General features: G+C 40.2%; 1 protein-coding gene across 5 annotated transcripts in view; it reads left to right on the top strand.

The window, feature by feature from the left end:
- The window catches only part of Alk (Anaplastic lymphoma kinase), a 730,031-nt gene that overhangs the window by 573,020 nt on the left and 130,562 nt on the right, over positions 1 to 26,449 (top strand). For 3 of the 5 annotated variants that reach the window (XM_067151542.2, XM_067151541.2, XM_067151545.2), the window contains exons 15-17: positions 6,464 to 6,643; positions 15,575 to 15,820; positions 18,430 to 18,531. In XM_067151542.2, coding sequence (XP_067007643.2) covers positions 6,464 to 6,643; positions 15,575 to 15,820; positions 18,430 to 18,531 — 528 coding nt within the window. The remainder of the gene's footprint in view (positions 1 to 6,463; positions 6,644 to 15,574; positions 15,821 to 18,429; positions 18,532 to 26,449) is intronic. The other 2 variants (XM_067151544.2, XM_067151543.2) reach the window with 2 other exon arrangements.

Raw genomic sequence — 26,449 nt, 5'->3', positions numbered from 1 at the left:
ATACCTGCTACGACCAGGTGGGTATTGCCTTGGCTGCTTGGTTCAGCTACAGACACCCCTGATCGGAGTGGGTGGCATTCGGGGAGGATGATTTCGGGCATGGCGTCGAAACACCTTCCGCCTGCCACCTCGGGTAGTTCACTACCCTAGTCTTTAACTTTTGATTCCCTAAGGGGGGAAACCCCTTGGGAACAAGCGCAGCGACTTAGTCTGGGTTCCAGCTTCCCTAGGTTCCTGGTTGCTACCAGGACCGATGGGCAAGACTTCAAGCTGGTGAAATCGATTCTGTTTAGTCGCCACATTGAAGGTGTCTACGGTGAACTGGAGGACCTGAAAAAAATGCGCAATGGTGGTTTGCTTTTAAAGACGAGCACTGTGCTCCAAGCAGATCGGTTGCTTAAGTGCGACCACTTTGGCGACATCCCCGTCAAAGTGGAAGAGCACAAAACCTTGAATCTGGTTTGTGGAGTGATTTTCCACTGTGATCTCGTCCTGAACACTGACGATGAATTGATGGAAGACATGAAGCACCGCGGCGTGACCCACGTCCAGTGTATCACACGCAAAGTCAACGGTGAAGACGTTGCCACGGGTGCGTTTATAGTCTCCTTCAAATTGTCAGTGTTGCCAGAGAAAGTCAAGGTGACAACCTATCGTTGCGATGTGAGGCCGTACATCCCGCCTCCTATACGGTGCTATCAATGCCAGAGATTCGGACACATGGTATCTCGTTGTTCGAATCAGTCAGTATGTGGTACATGTGGGAAAGTAGCTCACGGCGCGGAGGAGTGCACACCTCCGTACAAGTGCACTAACTGCTCTGGTCTTCATTCTCCTCGGGATCGGAACTGTCTGACCTATCTGAGTGAGAAGAAGATCCAGGAGATCAAGACCCTGGATGGTCTTTCCTACCAGGTAGCGCGCCGTAAGTTTAATTCCCTGAATGCACCGGCCAAGACACTAGACTTCAGCTTGATAGCTCCGTCCCTGCCAGGTTCCTCATTTTCATCTGCAACACCTGTCCAGAAGTTCGCTGCGCCCAAGGCGGCGGTTGCTCCTGCGAGCAATGCCGCAAAGAGAACAAGCTCGAAGGCTGGTCCATCCCGGCCTTCGACCACCAATCTGCCTGTGCCGGCGTCGGCGAAAGCCGCGCCTAAGCCGGCGGAGGCAGCATCGTCGACCAGGGCTGGGAACTCCCCTCCCAGCCCGTCTAAACAAGAATCGACGGCGGGGAAGAAGAGCGCCCTTAATAGGCGCTCTTCCAAATCTCCTACAAATGGGGTGTCACGCCCTCCACCTGGAGGGCCTGATTCTGCGTCAGCAGGTCTTCCTTCGGGGAAACCTGCGCGCTCCTCTCGTGGGCAGAAACCCCGCACCCGGACTACGTCGAAGAAGTTGAAGGCCTGCATCACCTCGTCTGATGACGAGGAGCTGTACATGGAGCACGAATCTCCATCTTCGGATGGGGATGTGAGTGTAGGTTAGGTTAAGTAGCATTCCGTTGCTCCTATCCTAATCCTCAGAAGTCCACACTTACAATATGGCACTGTTACAATGGAATTGTAACGGTTATGATAGGCATCTTGCTGAGTTGCGCCAGCTCATTAGCGAGTATTCGGCGAGTATAGTCTGTATTCAGGAAACAAATTTCCGACCAGATCATCATACGGTATTGCAAAATTTTCGACTATACTCGACAGAACGACATTATTCTCACCGGGCTTCCGGTGGCGTTGGCATTTTTGTCCATTCTGATACCTACAGTGAAGAGGTTCCACTAAGAACCCCGCTGGAGGCTGTAGCTGTTCACGTTCCGCTGCCTGTCATAACAACAGTGTGTAATGTCTATTTTCCGCCAGGGCTACCTCTTAACATTAATGATGTCGCTGATCTTCTAGATCAGCTTCCACCTCCCTTCCTCTTGTTGGGAGATTTTAACGCCCATCACCCCATCTGGGGCTCTGAGACGCCTTGCCCCCGGGGAAGAGAGCTGGAAACATTGGTAACAGACCTGGATTTATGTATTTTGAACACAGGGGAACCAACACACTTCAGTGTACATTACGGCACATATTCTCGCATAGACGTAAGTCTATGCAGCCGAACGTTGGTTCCGCTGTTTCGGTGGAACACACACGACGATCTTTGTGACAGTGACCATTTTCCCATCATTCTTACTTTGATGAACCAAAAATCCGCCGAGGCTCCCCCTCGATGGATTCTTAAACATGCTGATTGGCCAAAGTACACATCACTAGCTGTCTTTAATGATGATATCAGGCGGACCGTCGGCGAGGAAATAACTTATGTCACCCAAGTTATTCTTGCTGCTGCTGAGGAGTCCATTCCGTTCTTCTCGGGGACTCCTCGCCGAAGACTCGTTCCTTGGTGGAACGAAGAAATAGCAGCAGCTATCAAAGAACGCCGTTGTGCTCATAAACGTTACCGTAGACAGCCTACTGCGGCCAACTTGGTAACATTTAAGAAATTCCGCGCTAAGGCGCGGGTTCTTATTCACCAAAGTAAGAAGGCTTCATGGGAGAGATATGTGTCGTCTATGACGTCACACACTCCATCATCTCAAGTGTGGACTAAACTTCGGCGTATTTCGGGTATCCATGGATCATCTTCAGTACCGGGAATTTCCATTGCAGGCAATATCGTCACTGAACCACTCTCGATTGCTAACCATCTTGCTCGCCATTTTGCGGACGTGTCTGGCTCCGGGAATTACCATCGTGACTTCCTACCTCTGAAGCGGGAGGCAGAACGTCGTCATCTCAGTTTTGCCACTCAGGCTTCAGAGGACAATAATGTGCCCTTTACGGAGTGGGAACTCCGTAGCGCATTCGCGCTTTGCAAGGACACGTCTCCTGGACCAGACAATATCCATAACCAGATGTTGAAACACCTTAGTGAGGACAGTCTTTTCTATCTCCTTCGTGTGTTCAACCGAATCTGGATGGAGGGTGACTATCCATCTCAGTGGCGAGAGGGCATCGTCATTCCTGTCCTCAAGCCTGCCAAAGATCCTAAATATGCAGGAAGTTATAGACCTATTTGTCTTACCAGCTGCCTGTGTAAGCTGTTTGAGAGGATGGTAAATCGCCGCCTTGTGTGGTGTCTGGAGAAACAAGGACTCTTGTCCGAGTACCAGTGTGGTTTCCGAGCCGCTCGATCCACCACTGACCACTTGGTATGCCTGGAGAGCTCTATCCAGGATGCGTTTCTCCGCAAACAGCATTTGGTAGCTGTTTTCTTTGACTTAGAAAAGGCCTACGACACCACATGGCGATATGATATCCTTTCAGTCCTGCATCAATGGAAATTCCGAGGTAACTTGCCGGTTTTCATTGCGAACTTTTTGTCCCTCCGTCTATTCCGTGTCCGAGTAGGGAGGACATATTCGCAATACCACGTTCAAGAAAATGGAGTCCCACAGGGATCGGTTCTTAGTGTCACTCTGTTCGCGATTGCCATAAACGGTATTGTTGCTGCTGCTGGTCCAGCAGTAATACCGTCACTATATGTGGACGATTTTGCTCTGCACTATAGCTTGCACAGTATGGCAGTCGCAGAGCGACAATTACAGCAAGCTATCCAGAAGGTGGAGCAGTGGACCTTTGAACATAGTTTTCGGTTTTCTACTGCAAAGACCTCCGTTGTCCACTTTTGCCGTCAACGTACTCTACATCCAGATCCTGAACTTTCTGTAGGAAATATCGCTCTTCCCGTGGTTGACACTTACCGATTTCTTGGGCGCCTTTTCGACAGTAAATTATCGTGGGAGCCACACGTGCGGGAGCTAAAAGTGCAATGCACCAAGAGGGTAAATCTCTTGAAATTTCTTAGCAGCACTAATTGGGGAGCTGACCGTGCGGTGCTCCTACGATTCTACAGCGCACACGTTTTATCTAGGTTAGACTACAGCAGTGCAGCATATGGCTCCGCAAGACCAAGCGTTCTTGCGAAGCTGAACAGCATCCACCACACCGGGGTTAGGTTGGCGATGGGAGCTTTTCGTACAAGCCCCATTGCTAGCCTGCTCGCTGAGTCTGGTGTGCCGCCTTTACACCTGAGGCGCCAGCAAATGCTTCTTTCGTATGCTGCTCATTTGCGACAGATGCCACTTCATCCCAGCTATCCTTGCGTATTCAACAATGGCAACCATTTTCTGTACGCTGCTAGTCCTCGAGCAACGCGGCCGGTTGGAATACGCTTGGAGAGCAGTTACAGGTTGTTTAACGTACCTTCGGTTCCATGCCTTGTCAGACAACCGAGTGGGGCACCTCCGTGGGTAGTTCGACATCCTGAAATAATCCTGGACCTACACACTGGCCCGAAGGAAAACACGGACCCTTCGATTTATCGGAGGCTCTTCCTGTCCGTTGTTGGCCGCTATCCAGGTTCAGTCGTCGTCTACACGGATGGTTCAAGGACAGATACGAAGGTGGGCTGTGCGTTCGTTGTCGACAATGATCGGTTTCTTTTTGCTCTCCCGGAAACCTGTAGTGTGTACACGGCAGAGCTCTATGCTATCTGCAGAGCTCTGCGGTACGCACTATACAATGAGTGCCGACACTTTCTTGTGTGTACTGACTCCTTGAGTTCGCTTCAGTCTATTGATACCTGTTTCCCTCAACACCCTCTGGTGCAGCGGATCCAGGACCTGCTGGCCGGGTGTTGGGATGCCGGCACCAGAATCACGTTTCTGTGGCTCCCAAGCCACATGGGCATAGAGGGAAACGAGTTAGCAGATCAGGCTGCCAAGGAGGCAGTTACACTGCCCCCGTTGCCTTTCAAGGTTCCAGCAAGTGATATTCGCTCTCAGCTAAGACATCTGGTTATGTCCCATTGGGAGATGGATTGGCAGGCCATTCCACCTCCCAATAAGTTGAGAGCGATAAAAGGAACAACGAAGGTATGGAAGACTTCCCTTCGGGCTTCGCGGCGGGAAGCCGTGGTATTATGTCGTCTTCGGATCGGCCATGGTATCGTGACTCACTCGCATCTTTTGAAAGGAGAACCTCCTCCGGTGTGTACCTGCGGTGACCATCTTACCGTGGTACACATCCTTACGGAGTATACGGACCTGGTTGATCTTCGCCGTAGTCTTAACCTCCCAAATACCATCTCCCTTATCCTGCGTGATGACGTGCAGTCAGCAGACCTCGTCATCCGCTTTATGAGGGATAGTGGTCTGTTTTATCGTATGTAATGATGTCCTTTGTGCTTGTATCCTTGTGTCAATTACACTCTTATCCTATCGACTTCATTTTAGTTTGTGTTGCGTATTTTAATGTGTTCTTTTAACGTCTAATGTAAAGTATGTATATATATATCTGTACTAGCAGGCAATGCCTTATTCCATTGTCTCCTGTAATTTTTCTTATTTTATTCCAAAATAAGGCATTGCGAATTAGATCCACTGATTGTTTTAATCTCATACTCATTTTTCATCGCCATTTTTTAAAAAACTCTAATCAGTGGCTACGTTGTAAAATTTTAACTGTCGTATGTCATTTCGTCCATCTCGTTCCATTAGGGGCCGATGACCTTCGATGTTAGGCCCCTTTAAACAACAAGCATCATCATCATCATCATCATCATCGAAAATTGCACATAATCACTACTATGGCCCGTTTTTTTAAACTTCCTTCTTGCCCTCTCCTTTTCTTTTAATTATTTATTACCTCCTAGTCGTACCAGCATGGGAACTTCCGTGTGGTAACTATCCGGGACGGTACAGCGTCTTTTATTACAGCGCGAAGGAAGTCGTAGAAAAGGGTTAACGCCTCATCGACGGAGGGAGAGTCCTCAATTGAAAAGGAGTAACGCCTCATCGATGGAGGGGGAGTCCTTGTGTACGTAAATTAGGCCTACTGTACTTATGTGTGTAACGACGTACATAAATTAGGCCTATTGTACTTACACATAGTGGTTTGCAGGACATTCACTTATGGAGAAGAAGAAAGCTAGACAGTTTATAGAGATAAAAAATTAAAATTTATTGAGAAAGTGGATGCTAAACCACACATGAAACGTGTGTAAATCACCCAGATGTTGGACTTTCCTGTTACAACTTTAAAGATAGTTGTCAGCGACATGTGTAGTTCGTGTTCTTAAGAACATTTTTCCTTGAAGTTTTACCATGTTGGTGTTCTTAAAATGTATTATTTCTTTATTTATTTCAATAATTATAATTGCAAACACTTGTTTTTTTGTTTTAATCATAATTATTTTTAGTTCAAACCTAACCTTAAATTTAACAGCGAAATAATATTTCATTTTTTAGCATGTTCCCTCTTTATGACGTTATTTCTTTTGGTACCCACAAAAACGTCCTAACAAGTTTTGACTGTATGTGATATAATTTTATATACTTTACAACTTAATGTTTTGCTCAGAACAATTTACTGCATATTTTTGCATTGTCTAATGTTAAATTTAATATTGACTTCAGGTGCTGGAGGTGGCTGGAAGAGTACTAATCCAAATCCTAGGCATGTCACTGGTATGGCTCTCTTAGAAGGAGGTATTGGAGGAAGCGCCTGCAATACAAGGAAACTGGATGAGGGTCAGGGAGGGTTTGGTGGAGGAGGCAGTGGCTGTAAGACAGGTGGCGGTGGAGGAGGTTACTCAGGTAGTATAAACTACTTCTTTAGGAGTGTTATTTTAATGTACAGATAAGTGTATACTTAGCATCTGCCAAGATAAAGATGATGATGATTATTGGCTTGGCAGAGTGACAGGCAATAGCACCTTCTGGATTGCTGAGGAAATCAACAAGTAACTACCTATCTTGTAGTGTTCCTAGTACACCACATCACTGATGCCTTGGCTGTTTATGACACCTTATAGTGAAGCTGTTGGGGATCCTACCAGCCTTTGAGCTGAGGACTTTACATTATTATTATTGTTGTTGTTGTGGTCATTGTCATCATTGTTGTGTAACCCTCAGACTTATGCCTTTATCTTTGCACTCCCACTAAAGGTACAGTACTTAATTCTTTGGCTTCCCCTTTCTCATTCATGCACCAAGATATTTCATGGCTTGGCAAGTTGTTTCTTGAGTGTATCCATCATTTCCACAATTTTCCTGCTAAGGACCTATCTTAGCTGTATCTCTTACTTGTCAGACATGCACCTCTTCTTAGTCTTTGTGTTTCCCTCTCAGTCACAAATGTTGGGTTTTCCATTTCTCTTGGAGGGTCAATATCTTCTGGGCCAGCCTCTCCAGATTCATTCTCTTCATCTACCCATGTAAAGCTTATCTCCTTTTCCACATAGCAGTTATTATTTTCTCAATTCTTTTATACTCCTAATACTGTATAGAGTAATAAATAAGTTATAGGTCTGTGAGCAACTACAAAGAAACCCCAGCAAGATAATGAGATGGTTAATAGACAGTGGTATGATGGTAAATGGCATGAAAAGTCAGGTTGTAAGGTCCACCAAGAGGACAAGTCCTCTGTTTTAATTACTGTGCTCATGAGGTGAAAGATTCACATGGGGATCATTGTAAGTACCTAGGTGTTAATATGAGGGAAGATCTTCATTAGGGTAATCACATTAACTAGATTATAAATAAATAAGACATCTATGTAGGCAAGTTAGTAACTAGCTGCATTTTTGCTCTAATTGTGTTTAGGTTGGCTCTATGTCATTGTGTGTTCACCAGCCGCTAGATGGTATCATTGTCTATGTTTGTGGTAGGTTTGAGCGTTATCAGGATCAGTACAGTTTGTGCTGTTGTGATGTATAGATGGCTGTGCCACTCCCTGTTTGCACCAAGGAAGAACAGCGTTCCGTAATCCATTTTTTGTGGTCTGAGGGTGTAACAGGAGCGGAAATTCATAGAAGACTTTCAGCTCAATACAGGGACAATGTTTTGCCACAGCAAAGTGTTTACCAGTGGAATGAACAGTTCAAAATGGGTTGCACGAGCATGAAGGATGAGGAAAGATCCGGGCATCCATCTGCAGCCATAACTGATGCCAGTATGGAACAAGTGCATGATATGATCCTGAATAACAGACGAGTGACTGTTGATGACATGGCAAATCATATGCACATTAGCCATAGTTCTGCACATGAAATCATGTAAAACAGGCTTAACTTTCATAAAGTCTGTTCAAAATATTTCTGTGAATCATACACACCCGGATTTACAAGAAATATGAATCTTATATGGATCAGACCCACTTTGGCTTCCGAAATGGGATAGGCACATGTGAAGCACTCTTCTCCTTAAATGTACTAGTACAGAGGTGCAGGGACATGAATGTCGATGTATATACTTGTTTTAATGACTACAAAAAAGCCTTCAACTCTGTGAAACATGAAAAGATGATAGAGATATTAAGATCGACTGGTATTGACCAATGCAATTTACGCATTATCAGCGCACTGTACTGGAATCAAACCGCAGATGTCAAAATCGACTAAAGAACATCAGAAGCGTCTACAATCAGAAAAGGTGTTCATCAGGGTTGTGTGCTGTCACCTCTCTTATTCAACATTTATTCTGAGGCAATATTTAAGGAGGTATTGTTGGAGGAAAACAGCAGGATAGTTATAAATGGACAGGCAATTAACAATATCAGGTACGCAGATGATACTGTTGTCATAGCAAATGAATTACCTGTGCTCCAACGCATGATAGAAAAATTAGTCCAGCGCAGTGAAGAGTTTGGCCTGTTTGTCAACGCTTCCAAGACCAAAGTTGTAGTCTTCTCTAAAAGAAAAATTCCAGCAACCCTGTCAATAAACGGCAGTAAGATTGAACAAGTATCCTCCTTCAAATACTTGGGTAATGTGCTATATGAGGAATGTGATTCCAAGAGGGAGATAAAAACTAGAATAGAACAGGCCAGGAGGCAATTTTTTAGCATGAAACAGCTATTTACAAAATCGGACCTAAGTGTACAATTAAGAATGCGAATGATTCGGTGCTATGTATTCTCCATGTTTCTCTTTGGATGTGAAAGCTGGACCCTTGACCAAAATCTAGAAAAAAGAATTGATGATTTTGAAATGTATCTATATCGCCGCCTACTCCGAATACCGTGGGTGCTGAAAATTTCAAATGACGAAGTCCTTCATCGCATGAAGAAACAAAAAGAACTATTACTTACTGTTAAAAAAAGAAAAACCCAATATCTAGGGCACATTATAAGAGGCGAGAAGTACCAGCTATTACAACTCATCATTGAAGGTAAAATACAGGGGAAAAGGTCTGTTGGCAGGAGGAAGAAATCATGGCTGAAGGACATCCGAAGATGGCACAACTGCACTTCAGAAGATGCTTTCCATGCTGCAACATCACGTCCAGAGCTGGCTATGTGGACCGCCAACCTCCGCTAGGAGAAGGCGCCTCAAGAAGAAGAAGTTCAACATGGCTTCCAAAACAACTCAATGAAGAAGAGAAGTGCAATCGTGTGAAACTTCCAGTGAGGAGAGAAATGGCAAACTACCTCACTTCTCATCTTTCCTAGTCCACCTCATTTTGGCACCAGCATTGTCTGTTGCAGTTTTCCTGTAACTGTGTAACCTATGGTGGTACTATTTGAGTATCCAACCAGCCTCTGGACTGATAACCGGACAGACAGAAAGAATATAAAGGAGGGGTAGATTACTGGGAAGACCCCAATTTTTTTTTTTGCTAGTTGCTTTACGTCGCAGCGACACAGACAGGTCTTATGGACAAGGAAGGGCTAGGAGTGGGAAGGAAGCGGCCGTGGCCTTAATTAAGGTACAGCCCCAGCATTTGCCTGGTGTGAAAATGGGAAACCATGGAAAACCATTTTCAGGGCTGCCGATAGTGGGATTCGAACCTACTATCTCCCGGATAGACCCCAATTTAAATATGTTTTTGTATATAGGACCCTCATGACAATAACCTGATATGGGAACTGGGAAAGATCCACAGGAAACCAACATGATCTGTTCATGGTGATTTCCAACCAAAGAATAGTATTATGAAAATGTTGCTAACTTTACGCTTGGCAGACATGGGAGTAAGGTGAAGAGCTGCTCAACTAAGTGGTATGTTCCAAACTGTCAGTGGACAGGTGGCGTAAAATGACATTAGCAGATGAATAAACTTGAATGGAGTTTTTAAAAGTGGTAGGAATGATCATAATATAAAGATATTAGTAATTCAGGAGGACAAATTGGGGCAAATATTTGTTTATAGGAAGAAGAATTAACCCCTTAAGTGGGGAGTTCAGTACACTCCGTCTCACTCCCAGGTGGGTAGCGATTTCCCTGATTGAAGAAAATATTTAATCACTTGCTTAATAACAATCTTGGACTAAAATGAACTCTAGAATGGCTCTCAGAGGAATATTTACTTGAATGGAGTGCATTTAATTGTTGAAAAATCCTATTATTTTAATTTTTCAATACTTTGTGCAAGAACATACTAAGTGCTTTCACACTGTGATACCAAGCTTGTTTCTTCCTAATAGCGAAGCTCCGGTTTTCGTTTATACAATAACTTATACCAACATATTTTAAGCAGTTTACTAACAATCTCTGCCTGGAAGTACATTTTTTTTACATGAAAATTGTAGATTTACAAAGTTTACATATACTTAAAAAGATTTAGAATGTAATAAATTAGAATACTCGCAAAATTTTCTTTTATGTTGGTTAGCACTATTGAGAGATTCAATTTATATACCTACAGTTCACAGATGACACTCGCACAATATATTACACTACACAAGAGGTGATATTTTCAGTATTTACAGTCTTCACAGTGTTATATCTTTTACAGCAGTTCATTATGATACTCACGGAAGCATATCATGTTATATACCCTGTCCCAGCTTTATGTAATTTGTATGGTTCCATTCCAAAACATGGGGTTGCCAGATGTAAGATTTTACCTGGAATAATACTTTTTATTCTCATTTTGTTCCACTTACAATCTACTCATTATACTGAATGAGGTAAAGCTTCAGCCCGAGGCTATTAGGTTTTAAGTCATTCTTGCCCGGATGCATTCTTTATGTTACAACTTGATGACACATTGGTGTTGGGAGAACATAGTTGAAAAAATTCACATCAGGGGGCAGACTAATCTAGAAGATACTGCTGAAAAAGAAATAAAAATCTGTGGGCAGGCAACTGAGAAAAATAAATAGAATCAGCAGATATATTCGCGTTCCCCAATGAGCAAGCGACTTGTAGCTACGGATCTCACTGCATCACCCACTGAATGGGTTAAGGACTGTAATAATTTATCAAGGGAGATGTTTGGTAAATTTCCAACTTCTTTGAAATTATTTAAGAAAAGACTAGGCAAATAAACGATAAAGAATCTGCCACCTGGGCAACAGCCCTAAATGCTTATCAGTGGTGATTGATGTTGTGTGATTGAGGAATCCTTTATAGTTGTTTAGTTTCCTCCTGCATTTATTAATCTGTATTTGGTCTGTCTAGATGGAACAAGTATTCCCTTCATCAGTCAGTTTTGACTTACTTCTTTTAGTCTATTTTCCAAAAGGTGTATGAGAATATTATGTATGAGTTTACTGTCTTCCAAATGGTTACTCCAGTTTTGTAAAGAATGGTATGAGAAAAGTACCGCTAGCAACTGATAGACAATGTCACATGTAGAAGAAACCACATTGGAGCTAAAGGAAGGAAGAAATGGGATCATGTAGACACTTATCCTCGCCACTCTGGGGCTGGTGCAATGTTCGGCCAGGACCCAAGACACAGCGACTTGAAGTCACATTGGTCATGTTACTGGCATCTGGCTGGCTGACTGTCTGTCTGCCTTGTGTTGTGTGTGATCAGTTGAATCCTAATGCTACTTTTGTGTGGTTTTCAAAAGTGTATGCAGACATTAATGTCAAGTCATAGTCAGTCAGTCAGTCAGTCTTGCTCATGAACAGACGTGATTGTCTTCTGGAGATGCAGAGAAAAGTTCTTTGTGAAATGTAAAAAATTTCAACTTGTTTTCTGACATGGCAAAAGCCCAAAAGCTTATTATCACATCTACACTCATGTTCGTAAAAACATAAAACCTTGACAGACTAGTGATACGAAGTTCCTATTCACAGGACATGCTCATTAGTATGTTCTGCAGAAACGATTAGCATTTCAGTTACCTACGTTCGGCATGTGTCCTATTGCCTAGTAGGCACTGGGTCCTCCATGGGCACTGATAACTTGTTCCATACGTGATGACATCGACGCGTATAAGGCGCGACTGGGATCCTGGGATATAGCCATCCATGGTGCATTCGCCTGGTTCCACAGTTCATCTTTGGTGGTTGGCATTGGGTCACAGTGCTGCACCAATCGTTTCACCATATCCCATACATTTTTGATTGGCAACAAGTCTGGTGATCGGGCGGGTCAGAGCAACAGTCTGACATCATGTGACAACAAGAAGGCATGTATTCATGCAGCAATATATGGTTGTGCATTGTCCTGCTGAAATGTGGTGTCTGGGGTGTCGTGCAGAAAGGGTATGGCTACAGATTGAAGGATGTCATTCACATAGGTCAAACTGGTCACAGTGCCCTGGCCACGCACCAACTGTGATTTTGTGGTTGTATCCAATAGCACCCCAACACCATCAGGCCTTGAGTTAGCACTGTATGTCTTGTGCGAATGCAGTCAATGTGATGCCTCTCCCCCGTCTGCTGCGAACCAAAATGCGGTCATCATTTTCAAACAAACAGAATCTGGATTCATCCAAAAACACTATCTGCTGCCATTCTTGTCGCCAGTGATGTCGTTCCATACACCACTGCAGTCTAGCATGTTTATGCATATTAGTCAAAGGTAGTTGGAGAAGTGGACGATGCGCCGGTAACCCAGACCATAATAAACGGTGACGGACTGTCACTCCTGATAGTGTACGATGCGTTACACTGTTCCACTGTTGCTCCAGAGCCAAGGAGGATGCAGATCTGTCCTGCAATGCCATTCGGATGAGGTGTTAATCTTCTCAGGGGTTGGTCTGGGTAGTGCGACCAGACCCATCTCATCATGTTCTACGGCCTTCTGTGAACCATTCTGTACACACCTGTTGCACTCCCGACACACTTCATCCCACACGAGCAGCAATTTTCCAGATGGATGCATCAGGTTCTCTCATGCCAATAATGTGCCCTCTTTCAAACTCACTCAGTTGATGGTACAGTTCTTGCATATGTCTGCAAGGCATCCTACACTGTCACACTGATCCTTCAGTTTATAGTGATGAGAGCCACAGGCACATTTTACCAGTCGGTGGTGGTGCGCTGAGATATCAATGTGGACCTTGAACCTGAGGGCCGACATGGTTCAAATGCTAATCATTTCTTCAGAATATCCTGTGAATATGAACTTCCTATCTCTAGGATAGTTGCAGTGAAAAATGATACCTGTTCAGGAAGACCTTCAGTTACAGATGACAACCATCTTAACAGGATATAATGAAGAGAGATCATGGTCTCAGCAATTCATAAATAGCCTTCAAGGTGTTCTGATTTTTATGAACATGAATGTAGAATTATGGGCCGTGAAAGCATCAATCAAGATTAAGATAGACTGGTTTGCTAAACACTACAATTTCTTGGCAAACACAGAGTTAAAAGCTGGCTGAAATTGGGGCAAAATTCAAACCCTGTCCAGCAAAATTCCTACTTCATCTGTCCCAAGAAGTAGGTGTTTCAAAAGAACCAGCTCATCCAGTTACTAAACTGTTAATACTGAATATAGATTAGTTCTCATGATGCATTGAATTATTATCATTGTTTGCACATTTTACTTAATATATGTTTGAGTGAATGGAATGTTACAAAACAAGTATCTCAAGAGCTAGGCACTCTATCAGCCAGCTCCCAGGTGAAAGATAATCTGACCTCACTGTGTTACTTTTAACTGATCTGTACATGCCACCATCAGTGATTCACATCACCTTTTCATTTGTCCCAGCCTTATAATATTTCATACTTTTACAGTAGCTAGGCTATTTATGAATTGCTGAGACCATGATCTCTCTTCATTATATCCTGTTAAGATGGTTGTCATCTGTAACTGAAGGTCTTCCTGAACAGGTATCATTTTTCACTGCAACTATCATCGTTTGGCTATGGATTAGTTCCATCACAGCACTCATTGTCTAGGTCCAAAAGCTTCCATAATCAAAACTGAGTGACCATATAACGTACTCACAGAACACCCGAGTATGACACAGACTGGTTCATTGCTTTCTCAACAAATTTATACTTGCACAGTAATGTTCACTATACTTCACCGATATCATACGAGGGTCAAGTCATACGTCATGGCAACTAATTTTTTTTCTCGCAAACAGGAGACAACACGGAAAATCTAAGATATGCATTTGAAATATAGAGCATGTACTTATGCATAGTGCCTGAAGACAAATTCTGACTTTAGGAGATTCTCGTAAGAAAGTGACAGAACACAGGCCATTGGTAAACATTGTTTTATTATGGTATAGACACCAAATACACAAGATTACGTACAAAGGACAGGTCTCCACTGGTTACAGACCTTCAAAATAATCACCCAAGGCTTCCACTGTGCGTTGCCAGCGGAGGGGCAGGCGCTGAATACCATTCGCTGCATGTGTATCGCTAACGTGCAACACCTCTCTCTGAAATGCTGTAACGATGTCCTCTTGACTTTAGGGATTAGATCATAGTCACATGGGCTCAGATCAGGCGAATAAGGCAGGTCTGGAAGAACCTCCCATCCCCAGCATTGTAAGTGATGCTGAACAATGGCAGTTGATACTCTACCCCGTTTTAACGTCTCCACCCACCTCGCCACTGTTCTCTAGGGCATGGCATGCACACCTAAGGCTTCTCATAGTTCAGCATGGCATTGGCATGCATTTCTACCGTGGAGAACTGCTATTTTAATACACGATCGTTGCTCCTGCTTGTTGACTTCCATTTTGTGATGCTCTCACTCACACACTGAAATTGGTGGCATGCTTAGACCCACACTGTTGTTTACATACACCATCTAGTGGCTTCATGTGCAAGTACATACTGTACATTTCCAAATGCATATTTTAGATTTTCCATGTTGTCTCCTGTTCGCGAGAAGAAGAAAAAAAGTTGCCATGACTTATGACTTGACCTACGTAACAGTGTATGATAACTTGTCAAGTCTGACTAATCCATTACAGTTATGACTTATTACATCTAACAAAATTCTCAATCTACTGATAGTAAAGTAAATTTCAGTTCTCATCCTGAGGTGGTGCAGCACTTTACAGGCATATCCCCACTGGAGGCGAGTTGCATGTACCTTTTTAATCACATAACAGACTCCTGCCAATTTTAAATTACTGGTACTAGTCGGAATCGAATATGGACTTCTGAGGGTGGCAACTAATAGTGCTAACCATTACACTATGTAGGGGGGCAATCTACTAATGATTCATGCATTATTAAATGATTCTTCTATCAGTACCCTCATAAATACAGTACCAGATTAGAGGAATAACCCAAAAATCTTCCTGCTTCAGCTAGCGTAATTCTTGAAAAGGCAATTAGAACAATGTTGATTGGTTGATATTTTCTTTCAGGTGGCAATACTTGGTACAATGAATCTGTTGGTGAAGGTGGCTACTCATATATTGGTGAAGGACTCTTCGGTGATGTTCAGGAAGGTGCTCATGATGGAATGGGTGCAGTATTCATTATACCTGCTATTACTGGTTGTGGTTGTAACTATCGCTGTTTGGCAATGGATGAGTTCCGTCACAGCACTCAATGTCTGTGTCCAAATGACTGGGTTCTTGGAGATGACAATGTCAGTTGCAACAATAAATGTGAGTATTTCCCATTTGTTATATTTTTTCTTCTATCTAATAATGATTGTCAAATAAAATATACTTATACTGCCTATGAGACCTAAAGGCCTGCATAATAACAGTGTTTTCAAATTAACTGTTAGATAGCAAGTAAGTTTACGACAAATTTTCTTTGAACTTACTGAATACATTTAACAGAATGTGATGTCGTGTCTTTGTGCCTAACAGTGAAAAACTGACCTCCAACATTCTTAAACATTTTACATGTTTTTTATGGCTGATGATGACCTAGACTAAGGTCGAAACCGGTCCCATTTAAATAGAAATGTGATTGCTACGTTTGTTTCTTTTGAGTATTGAATAGGTTGAACCTCAAGTTATTTAATTTTTAACATACTGAATACATCTCGAACTGCAAGATGCTACCTGGCATCATGTTTGAAACCCCAAACAAAGGATTGTAAATAAAAATATTAGTGTGCAGGCATGATGGAATAAAGCGATTTCTAAAGAGAAAAGTGATAGATGGTATAAGCAGTGGTGAAACTACTTGGAGTCATTTGAGGCAATGCCTAACCTAAGAAATATGATTAAATTATACAAATATTGTAACAAATGTGTCTGCTGTTGTTTTTGTGCCAAAACTATAATAATCGCTATTTAATATGAAAGCGGATGATGTGCTTCACTGATCGCGCACTAGATGGTGACAGCAGACTAGTCCTTCTAACAGGGAGGAAAGACGTAACTTGACTCACCAAGGACTTTTTGTTTTGCTTGCGTTCTGTGAACTAGGGAATTGGGAGCGGGGCGGCGAAGGGAAGTTAGGCTACCGCCCGTGCTCCTCTCTCCATTAGGTCTAGGCCCCAATGAGGCATGCCTCTTCAACTATTTGACTGTGTAGAAACTCCCAGCCCGAAGGTGACAGTGAACTACCGTATTGTTATTTGTGTGCTATTCTTTTGAATGAACAGGCGACAGTGCATTATTGGCATTATTTGTAGCAATTTGGACATGGAATCAACCAGTTAAAATTCCAAGTATCTGTTAGTTGCGTAAAACAAGACTGACAACATCTGGTTAAAACTAATGTTCAAATAATGAATGAAGTAGGTCCCTTCAGGAACTTAACGAGTCTTTTGAACTCTTTAACCCTTTGACCGCCAGCCTCATACGTGGTGTCCATGTCCTATACTGCCAAGTACCCATCCTACATGGCCTCTGGAAAAAACAAAAGGTTAGCATTACTGGCCAAAAAGAACGGTGTTAGGAACCTAAAATTTGCACTCCTTTAAATTCACATGAAATACTTAAAACCCTATTTGGGCTTATGGCCCGATGTTACAGAGGCTAAGCCTATCCTATGGAGGTGACTAGATGGAGAAAAATATTTAAGTCACAGAAATTACTAGATAGATTTTAAAGGTTAAAAAAAATCATAGTCACCTCAATATTAAGTTGAGAGGGAATACAAGAGGGTTCCACATTCTTTATTCCCTGATTTCAGTTAATTTCTTTTGACTTGTTTGAAATTTACATTTAAAGGTTGAAACTTACATTTGAAGAAATAAAAGTTACACTACTAAAGATTTGAAACCTTCCCCTTGAGCTAGCTTTGAAAGACCATCACATTAACCAGAATCTGCCATTAACTTGAGCTGGTGGACCTCCCGAAGATGGACGAGGTAGCCCCTGCCTCTGTTACGAACACACTATACACTGGAGTGATCACAAAGACAACTTGGCTCACCAGCCCTCGGCTTTTATAACAGAGAGGAAAGTTCCAGAAAACTCTGGGCCAAGGCCCTGACACACCCCCTATTCTTCTTGGATAATTTAATAAATATCAGAAAATTTTGATTGGTAGATAAATAAATGTACAAAATTTCTTATTGGTAGAAGAATAAAATTGGCGAGAAGAGTTAGAAATGTTGATAACTTTTGAACACTAACAACAATCAATAAACAGTTCAGTTTAGGAAACCTTCACTTACAATATTACTTTGAAAATTAATAGTTCATCTTCACCCCAGAGGGCACAACATCAGCTGATAGTAGAGACATGTGTCAGAAAAATGTCCAAACTTCTTGTACTAGTAGTTTCAAGGTTTATATTACAGATGGCCTTATACAAGGTGCTTAATTTAAATGTGCGGGGTGGGTGTACCTCCGGTACAATTATTATTAAGAACAATTAACAGCCAAGAAGAAAGAACACAAACGTCTCCAGAAAAATTAATGATCATAAAAAAATCTCTGAATCTCAGGACTAGTTTTAAGGACAGATTTCTAATTAATATAAAGAAAATTAAATATTTATCACATGAAAGACATGAATGATTAGATAACACACTTCAAAAGTTATATTTTGCTACCAGAAAGCATGTACAAAAAATGAGTGCTTCCAATGGATGTCTTCATTCCTCAACTTGAAAGCGTTGATCGAACGTAGAGTAAGACACAAGATAATTCTGCATTGATTGCCAGGCAGTAACATGAAGTCTCTTAGGTCTCATTGGCAGTGATTCAGTAGTGTTGTAAAATGATTTTCTTTGCTAGTCTTAAATAACATTTAGGCTCATAATTCGGTGTACATTTTGTTTGGCTGTTTATTGCAACATATTTAGCTGTTTCAGTAGTTTTCACTGGCTTCCCGCTGTGGGTGGTGATCACAGCGATTTTTGGCGTTCTCATCTGCTCAGCATTCATTGGGTTGGGCACTTGTCTTTGTGAGTACTCATCCTTTATTACTAACATTTTTGTAACATTGAGATGAGCTGATATCTACTAACTTGTAACAACTGAAGGAAAAATGATGACTATATCTAAAACTACTGTACTTATGTCAGCATAACCTGTAGTATTAATAGGACTAGCTGCTGTATAAGTTGCTGTTGGGTTTGTTTTTGTAACTGCAGCAGGAATGGTTTACAGCAGAGATGAATGGCAACATAAGAGACAGAACACACTTGAACTAATAACAGTCGGTTAGGGTAACGTTATTGTTAAGTTTTATGAGTTTAGGTCCATTGTAGACCATCCCTCTTTGTATTCTTCTGGCTTTGCAATATTAAGGTATTCAAGGCCTATATTTTCAACACTCTCTTTCATGATTCCTTTACCCCTCATGACCATCCAGTTTTTTAGTTTATATAAACAATCATGACTACAACCATGACCTTCACCAGTTAGTCCATTACCATGATTAAATGTTACTTACACATCAGCTACGCTTGCCATTGATGGACTTAGCAATACTAATTTAAATTTGTGAGTCTCTCCATTATTATAATTCATAGAGTACCGGGCGAGTTGGCCGTGCGCGTAGAGGCGCGTGGCTGTGAAGCTTGCATCCGGGAGATAGTAGGTTCGAATCCCACTATCGGCAGCCCTGAAAATGGTTTTCCGTGGTTTCCCATTTTCACACCAGGCAAATGCTGGGGCTGTACCTTAATTAAGGCCACGGCCGCTTCCTTCCAACTCCTAGGCCTTTCCTATCCCATCGTCGCCATAAGACCTATCTGTGTCGGTGCGACGTAAAGCCCATAGCAAAAAAAAAAATTCATAGAGTACCGAGCTTGATAGCTGCAGTCGCTTAAGTGCGGCAGTATCCAGTATTCGGGAGATAGTAGGTTCGAACCCCACTGTCGGCAGCCCTGAAAATGGTTTTCCGTGGTTTCCCATTTTCACACCAGGCAAATGCTGGGGCTGTACCTTAATTAAGGCCACAGCAACCTCCTTCCCACTCCTAGCCCTTTCCTGTCCCATCGTCGCCGTAAGACTTATCTGTGTCGGTGCGACGTAAAACAGCTAGCAAAAAAAAAAAAAAAAAATTCATAGAGTAAAATGTATCAGGTACAAAAGATTGGAGCTTAGATTTTCTATAATGTTTGTTACACACTCCTTTTAGATAGAAGTAATATTTAGCAATTTTCTCACTCCATTTAGCAGGTGTTTCATCCATTTTAGGTGCTCTTAACTTTATCACTACAACTATTTAAGTTTGTGAAAAATATAATAATCATGATTATCTTTACTCTTATTTCTCATGCATCAAAAATTTATGATACATGATAGATTGGAAATTATGTGTTGCACATCATTTATTATGTGCAATTTTTTTATACAGTTGGTATAAATGGGGAAATTTATCATTTCCTGTTTTGATCCCTTAATTATGCAATACTAATCAAATAATACAGTATATAGCCTAATGCATCTGGCAGTCCCTGAACTTGGGGTACTGAGTTTAAAGAAAATAGTGTTTAGCCATTTTTCTGTGATGTAACTAACAAAACATATGAACAAACTAACAAAAATTGAACTGAAGATATTTTCAACTTTCATTTACCTAATTCAAGACAAAAATGAAATATGGGGCAAAAATTTAAACTGTATAGACAGACTTATAATATGATTTATATAGATAGTTCATGCATTTGCTAACTGGATTTCAGATTTATTTTAGAAGAAATTTAATTTATCTTAACATGAGAAGTTTTTGAGGCTTTCTGTTTTTTTTTTTTTCTAAGGCTGTATAGTCAACGTTATCATTGCGGAGATCTGCTCTAAACAAATACTGTACAAATAAAGATATTTATATTGTTCTGAATCTTTTAGGTCTTGTAAGTATGGTTTCACATAGGTGTACAGTATAGGACTACCAAGGATATATAGCCTACAACATATGATGAGTAGTTACGTTGGAATCAGCTGTGCGACTTCGGGTATTGAGGGGCCATGGTTCACATGAAAACAGGCAGGTGAAATAAGGAACAATACAAACATTTCTATATAATAACAATATTCACAACAACAACAAAACAGGAAAAACTGAACAGTTATAGAGCTTGTTTCTCAAATACTTTTTTGAATGAAACTTATGTACAGAGTTTTTGATAATATTCACCTCTAAACAGAAAAATAGAACTTGATTCATGAATACAGATATTTTGAAGGAATGTTTTTTGTATGAAGCTATCAAAAATAATCAAGTAAAAAAAATTAGAACTTGCTTCCTAAATACATTTTCTTACTAAATATCCTATTACCATACTGTATACTGTGCATTTCAGGATACAAAATGTGATAAGCTCTACCACCAGATGTACCGCTTGAATAGTCTCCATTGAGAAATGTAGTTCTGAGGGAATCTTGTTTCTTGACCTCTACCACCTTCTCTGGATTTAACGCCTTAGCAGCTTCCAAAGACTACCAAACTCCATATTTTAGGGGACTTAACATCTAGGAGGAGAATTTTTTTTGGGGGAGGAGGGGGTGTCAAAATGGCACTCTGCCCCTAAGATCATTTGAAGGGGGTGGGGCAGAAAATGCCTTGCCCCCCAAAGTTGGTGCCACTGGTTGGAACATCTAGTAATACAACCTAATCTTTGTAATAATTTCTTACAAATATATCCAATATGCTCATTAAATGACAGATCATAACTAGGTAAAATAGTAAATTGTTAATTTGTAGAACAGGTTTTAGGATGTTATTGCTAAACATTTATTGAAATGATGTTTACCCTTTTTTCTTAAAAAAATATTATTTTAAATTCATCGTGGTTCAAATTCAATTCATTTTGTGAACAGTACATTTTGATGTGAACCATTTTGTAGTTTTAAGCAATCTAGTGGACAATTAACATTTATGAAATATTTTGCATCTTCAGCAAACATAAGCAAATCTTAATTGTAAAGTATATTTTTGATATTGTTTATGTAGATAATACAAGGCAAGGGAGCAAGGTGAGATCCTTGTGATACTCCAGTGCTAACAGTGACAGGTTCAGAAAATTATTCCTTATTTTAAAATTCTGTATGCAATTTAATTACCTTCCTATTTGGGGTATATATTTTCCAAACCATCCAAAGGTAAAGTTTCCATCGTTCTCCTGTGGACAAGGTGTTTGTTCCATTAGCATTTAATATTTCACATGTAAACTAGATATTGTGTGACAGTTTCAACAATACCAACATTACGCTTTCCTGATCGAGAGGTCATATTTGTTCCTAGGGATCCCAAGCTCCGTACATGAAGCTACAACAATATTAACAATTTTATAGCTCTTGGAACAAATAGAAGATGGAATATGGAGATGTGGAAAGAGAATAATGCACTTTTATTAAGACAAGTGGGAAGGAATCACAAGAAGTTTATGTACCATTCTTGTATATTCAGGCCATGTTCACATAAATACAGTAGTTCATATTAATTCTGTTTGAGGATTAAAATTTCAGAGAATAACTTGAATGAAAATATGATTTATTTGCTTATAGATTGTTCTTATTTTAGTAGTCCTATATTTCTAAAGTTTTGTAAGTGAATAATTTTGCAGTGTTTTGTAGTAGAGGCTCCATATTCTTTTAATAAATGAAATTGCATGGCTTCAGATTTATGTTGTGTTCTTTAATTTGCATACTTTTGTATCTGCCATGACTGTGAAGTAACATTAAATAGAGAATGCAACATTAATGTTCTTGTTTGAAGTTGTAACTGTATATTATGACTTAATATACTGTATGACAAAGAGGAAAAGTAACATTCAGTATCGCCCATAAATGCTAACTGCTATTTATAATTCTCTACCATCATACAAGATATTCTCCCAATGGGTAGAGAGAAAAGAAGGCTAACTGGTTACAAAATTTCATCCTTCTACTATCTAATATTACAAAATTGGTTGATTCATTGGTCATAGAGTCTAAAAAAAAAAAAGTTTTAATTTGTGCTTTTTGTGTCATTCAGTTTCTCAAACTGATCCCTATGCAAAGTACCTGCAGAGGTGTGTACTTCATTAAACTTCTCTCAAATCATATTATTTGTTTCTATTAGACAAGGATTGGACAGAACATTCTTAATGCGAGGAAATGTCAGCTAAATTGTATGTACTCTCATATTACTCCTTTTTCATTTCCAACGTCTCTTCTATGTAGTTTATTTTACCCAGTGCTGTAGACGACCAATTAAAATCAGTTGAAATTGCCCATTGAGGTAACTTGTTCACTGCCACAATCTATAGCGAATTTGTTATCATTCTGTATTCACTAAATATCTTTAAAATGCTTTATTTATATAAATATGATTATTCTTTAAAGTACTAGGATGATTTTACTACCATGATATAGGAAGATGGTCAGGGAAGTGGGAAGTTACTACATAAAGTAGTAAAAATGACTACAGCAGAATTCGGGCAACAGAAATGAGATTCATTAGAGCTATGAATCAAATTACTCAAAAGGACAAACTCAGAAATGAATCAAATATGAAGGTAGCTGGCACTGAGGTCCCTATCACAAGTTTAATAAAGAAGCGTAGACTTCAGTGGTATGGACACACTATGAAAATGAAGTGCAAAAGACCTGCCAGAAAATACTTTGACCTAACTATCCAAGGAAGAAAGACAAAGGAGAAGTCCAAACAAAGGCTGAATAGTGCCAGTGAAATCAGAGGTGGAGGAGACAGGTCAGGTGGAAAGATGTCCTGGAACATAATATGTATCCAGACAGGAGGAGATGGCAATCACTTGTCACCATACCTGGAAAACTGGAATTTGAAAATGATGATGATTATTATTTTATTATACTTTGAGATAGTTGCAAGCGGCAGCCTCCTCGTGGAAGTTGTATTAATGAAATAATAAACAACATTTAACATGTTGCGGGTTGTTAGGGTCCTCGAAACTAAAATAACTGCTGGTATTCAAAGATGTTTCACTGTCAACTAAATTTACTAAAGCTACTTCACTAACATCCACTAACTTGGCTGACCACACAGCACTCCAGTGCATCAAACTCGTATTCTCCAGCTGGAGCTCTCACAGCATGGTGTTGTCCCCAGACCAGTTCACTCCACAGTATGCTCAAACAGAGACCACTGAGCTCATTTGCACTTAGAACTGACTTGCCAATTCACTGACTTTCTGATACACTGAGCTAACACTCACTGACTAAGTTTAAGAACTCAGCTCTCATGTTTCACTGAACTCTGTGTAGTACAAGACCATCTGACTGACTCCTCTATCTCCTCAGTGTAGCTCTTTAAATAGACCAGTGGAAGACTATAGAAATAGCATCTCACAGTTTCCAATTCCAGATCATTCCAGGCATCTTTCCATTACACAGTGCAACAAATTTCCAATTTTTGTCGCTCTCAGAAATGAAAATATGCAATTTTAGTTAATTTACATATACCAATTTTGAATCTAAACCTTGTTTTTCTCTATCACCTAACAGTTATTTGGGAGGACATGATGAATTTTCCACAACATACTGCAGGGGCTACATATTTCACTGTTGTTCATTTGCAGTTTTCTATTATTCTATTTGGTGTAATTTTAACCCAAATCATCCATAATCCAAAATGCACAACAACAGAAATATATTAAGTATTCTAAAATTGTTTTTATGTTGCAATTAAGACTTTATATAGTAAAACTTCTTACCTTTTTAAAACTTTTTCCTTGAAGCCTTGCCCCCTATTCATTGTACAGTCTGTTATATTTTTGTCCTAGAAGCTGATGTTCTCAAATATCATCTCTGTTGCCAAATGTAATTCATTGTACTGCACCATTATGAGCCTTGGCTCAGGTGTCTCTTTTGAAATAAATTTAAAAAAGTAAAATAAAAATGATGGCTCCGAAACATGTTTGATAAGTTGTCAGCAGTAATTGAGGAGTTAGATGCAATAACAGCGTAAGTCTACTTACGCTGTTATTGCATGAATACTGTTTTCAGATTTCCTGGTCCCTTCACTATAACCCAGTCCAGGTCTTAGTTCGCTAGGATGCCGCTAGATGTCAGGAGTTCACTAAAACTGGTACCGTGCGCTACGCTGTTATTGCATGATGCATGCTTCACGAGTGACACGTTCAGTTGCCGCCAGTTCTCTGGCTGGAGAAGATGTCACCGAGTGGACGAGAAGGTTTTGTGGCATCACATTTAATAAAAGACTGGTATCTGCACTTTGACCTATGTTTCTAAGAATGCACTCTGGTAAAAGCAACAGATTCATGATACAAAAGTTTGTGTGACTTTATTACCATAATGGTGTTGTATCAGAGTCATAGTCCTACACTCCTAACTATGTGCCATTTACCTTCTTAAAGAGGAGTGATAGCTTTCTCAGTTTCAATTATTTGAGGCTACATGATGTAATAAAGTGTGGCGTAAAAGCAGACAAAAGAGTTGATGTTATTTCACTAATGAAATACTTAAAATACTCAAAATGTTGAGTGGTATGTGAAAGTTATGTCTGAGTGTAATGATTCCCTAGAGTCTGCTAATGCAGCATGTGAAGATGAATCATCCTGATTTTGATCAGTGATGCATTTGAGTATTTCAAACAAGTATATACTTCGTGATCTGTTATTTGTTCCTTTCCTTTTCTTTTATGTTTAGAGAATCATTTTGTAAATGAAAATAGGAATAAAAATTGTTCAGAAAGGAATGTTACTAATTTTATAATATTTTATAATATTTTATAATATTTCAACTAATTGGTGGTGGTGGTGGTGGTGGGGCAATTACCGTAGCCTAATACCACAGTTGGAGAGAGCACTGTAACAAAATACTCTCGACCCTTTACGCAAAAAGAACAAAAAGGTGAATATTAAATAACGAATAAACCTTTCTTAGTTGACAATTATTATTATTATTATTTTTTTTTTTAGGAATTTGTTCTTAATTTTAGTAAGTTTAGATATTTTGGAGAACTGAGGTGGGATAAACTGCCACATTTCTTCCTCTACAGTGGGCGGTCATGCTTCCCTAACTCCCTGATCAATATTGGTGTATGGCAAAATATAATTTTCCTGCTCTTCATGCAATAACAGTGTATAAAATGAAACTTTAAATAACTCTGTCTTTCTTATTAGCTATCAGATCAATAAAATTCTTTGGGAAATACATTTCCTGGCTCTTTTAATTGTCCTTAAATGAAATTCAGGTTGATTCCTAATATTACTTTTAACTCAGAACATTTATAAACTTCAAGCTTCTGTTTCTCAAAATAACGTAAGTCTACTTACGCTGTTATTGCATCCAACTCCTCAATTGGCAAGTATGTTGGACACCGATTTCCCTTTGTATTGCCTTTCCATTCCTAATAAGTTCTAATGGGACCTTTCCCTATGCTCATCACTGACCTCACCATGGTTCGGTGGAAAGAAATTCAAGTGTGTATGGAAGAAGTGAATCTCAAGGGACATGTTGCATCTCAGTGTCTTGTAAGCTATCAACAAATCTTCTCTGTAATTTTCTGCTCTATAGTTTCCCAGAAAATTCACTGAAACTGATTTAAAAGCAAGGTCGGCATTTTTTTTTTCAACAGGAATGAGAGTCCCCTCAAATAAATTATGTAAGAGATTGCATATTTTATGGTCCTATAAAGATACTTCCCTTCAGTTTTACCTCACTTAACCTTTGGAATTTTCCCCTTAAATATTGAAATGTCCTTCCTGATATGTATATCACCTTAACAAAGTTCCTCATCAACCGCAGTTTTATACGAGGGCAAGTCAATAAGTATCTGCAATCAATTTTTATAATTTATTAGCAAATGTACCCGTGCTTTGCTATGGTATTCTACATTGTATTCAAATATCAAAGTAAATACTGTACATGCAGTAAATAAGATTGTTTTAAAAT

The sequence above is a fragment of the Anabrus simplex genome, chromosome 7, assembly GCF_040414725.1.
Source record: "Anabrus simplex isolate iqAnaSimp1 chromosome 7, ASM4041472v1, whole genome shotgun sequence".
NCBI lineage: Eukaryota > Metazoa > Arthropoda > Insecta > Orthoptera > Tettigoniidae > Anabrus > Anabrus simplex.
This window is presented reverse-complemented; position numbering and strand designations above follow the sequence as displayed.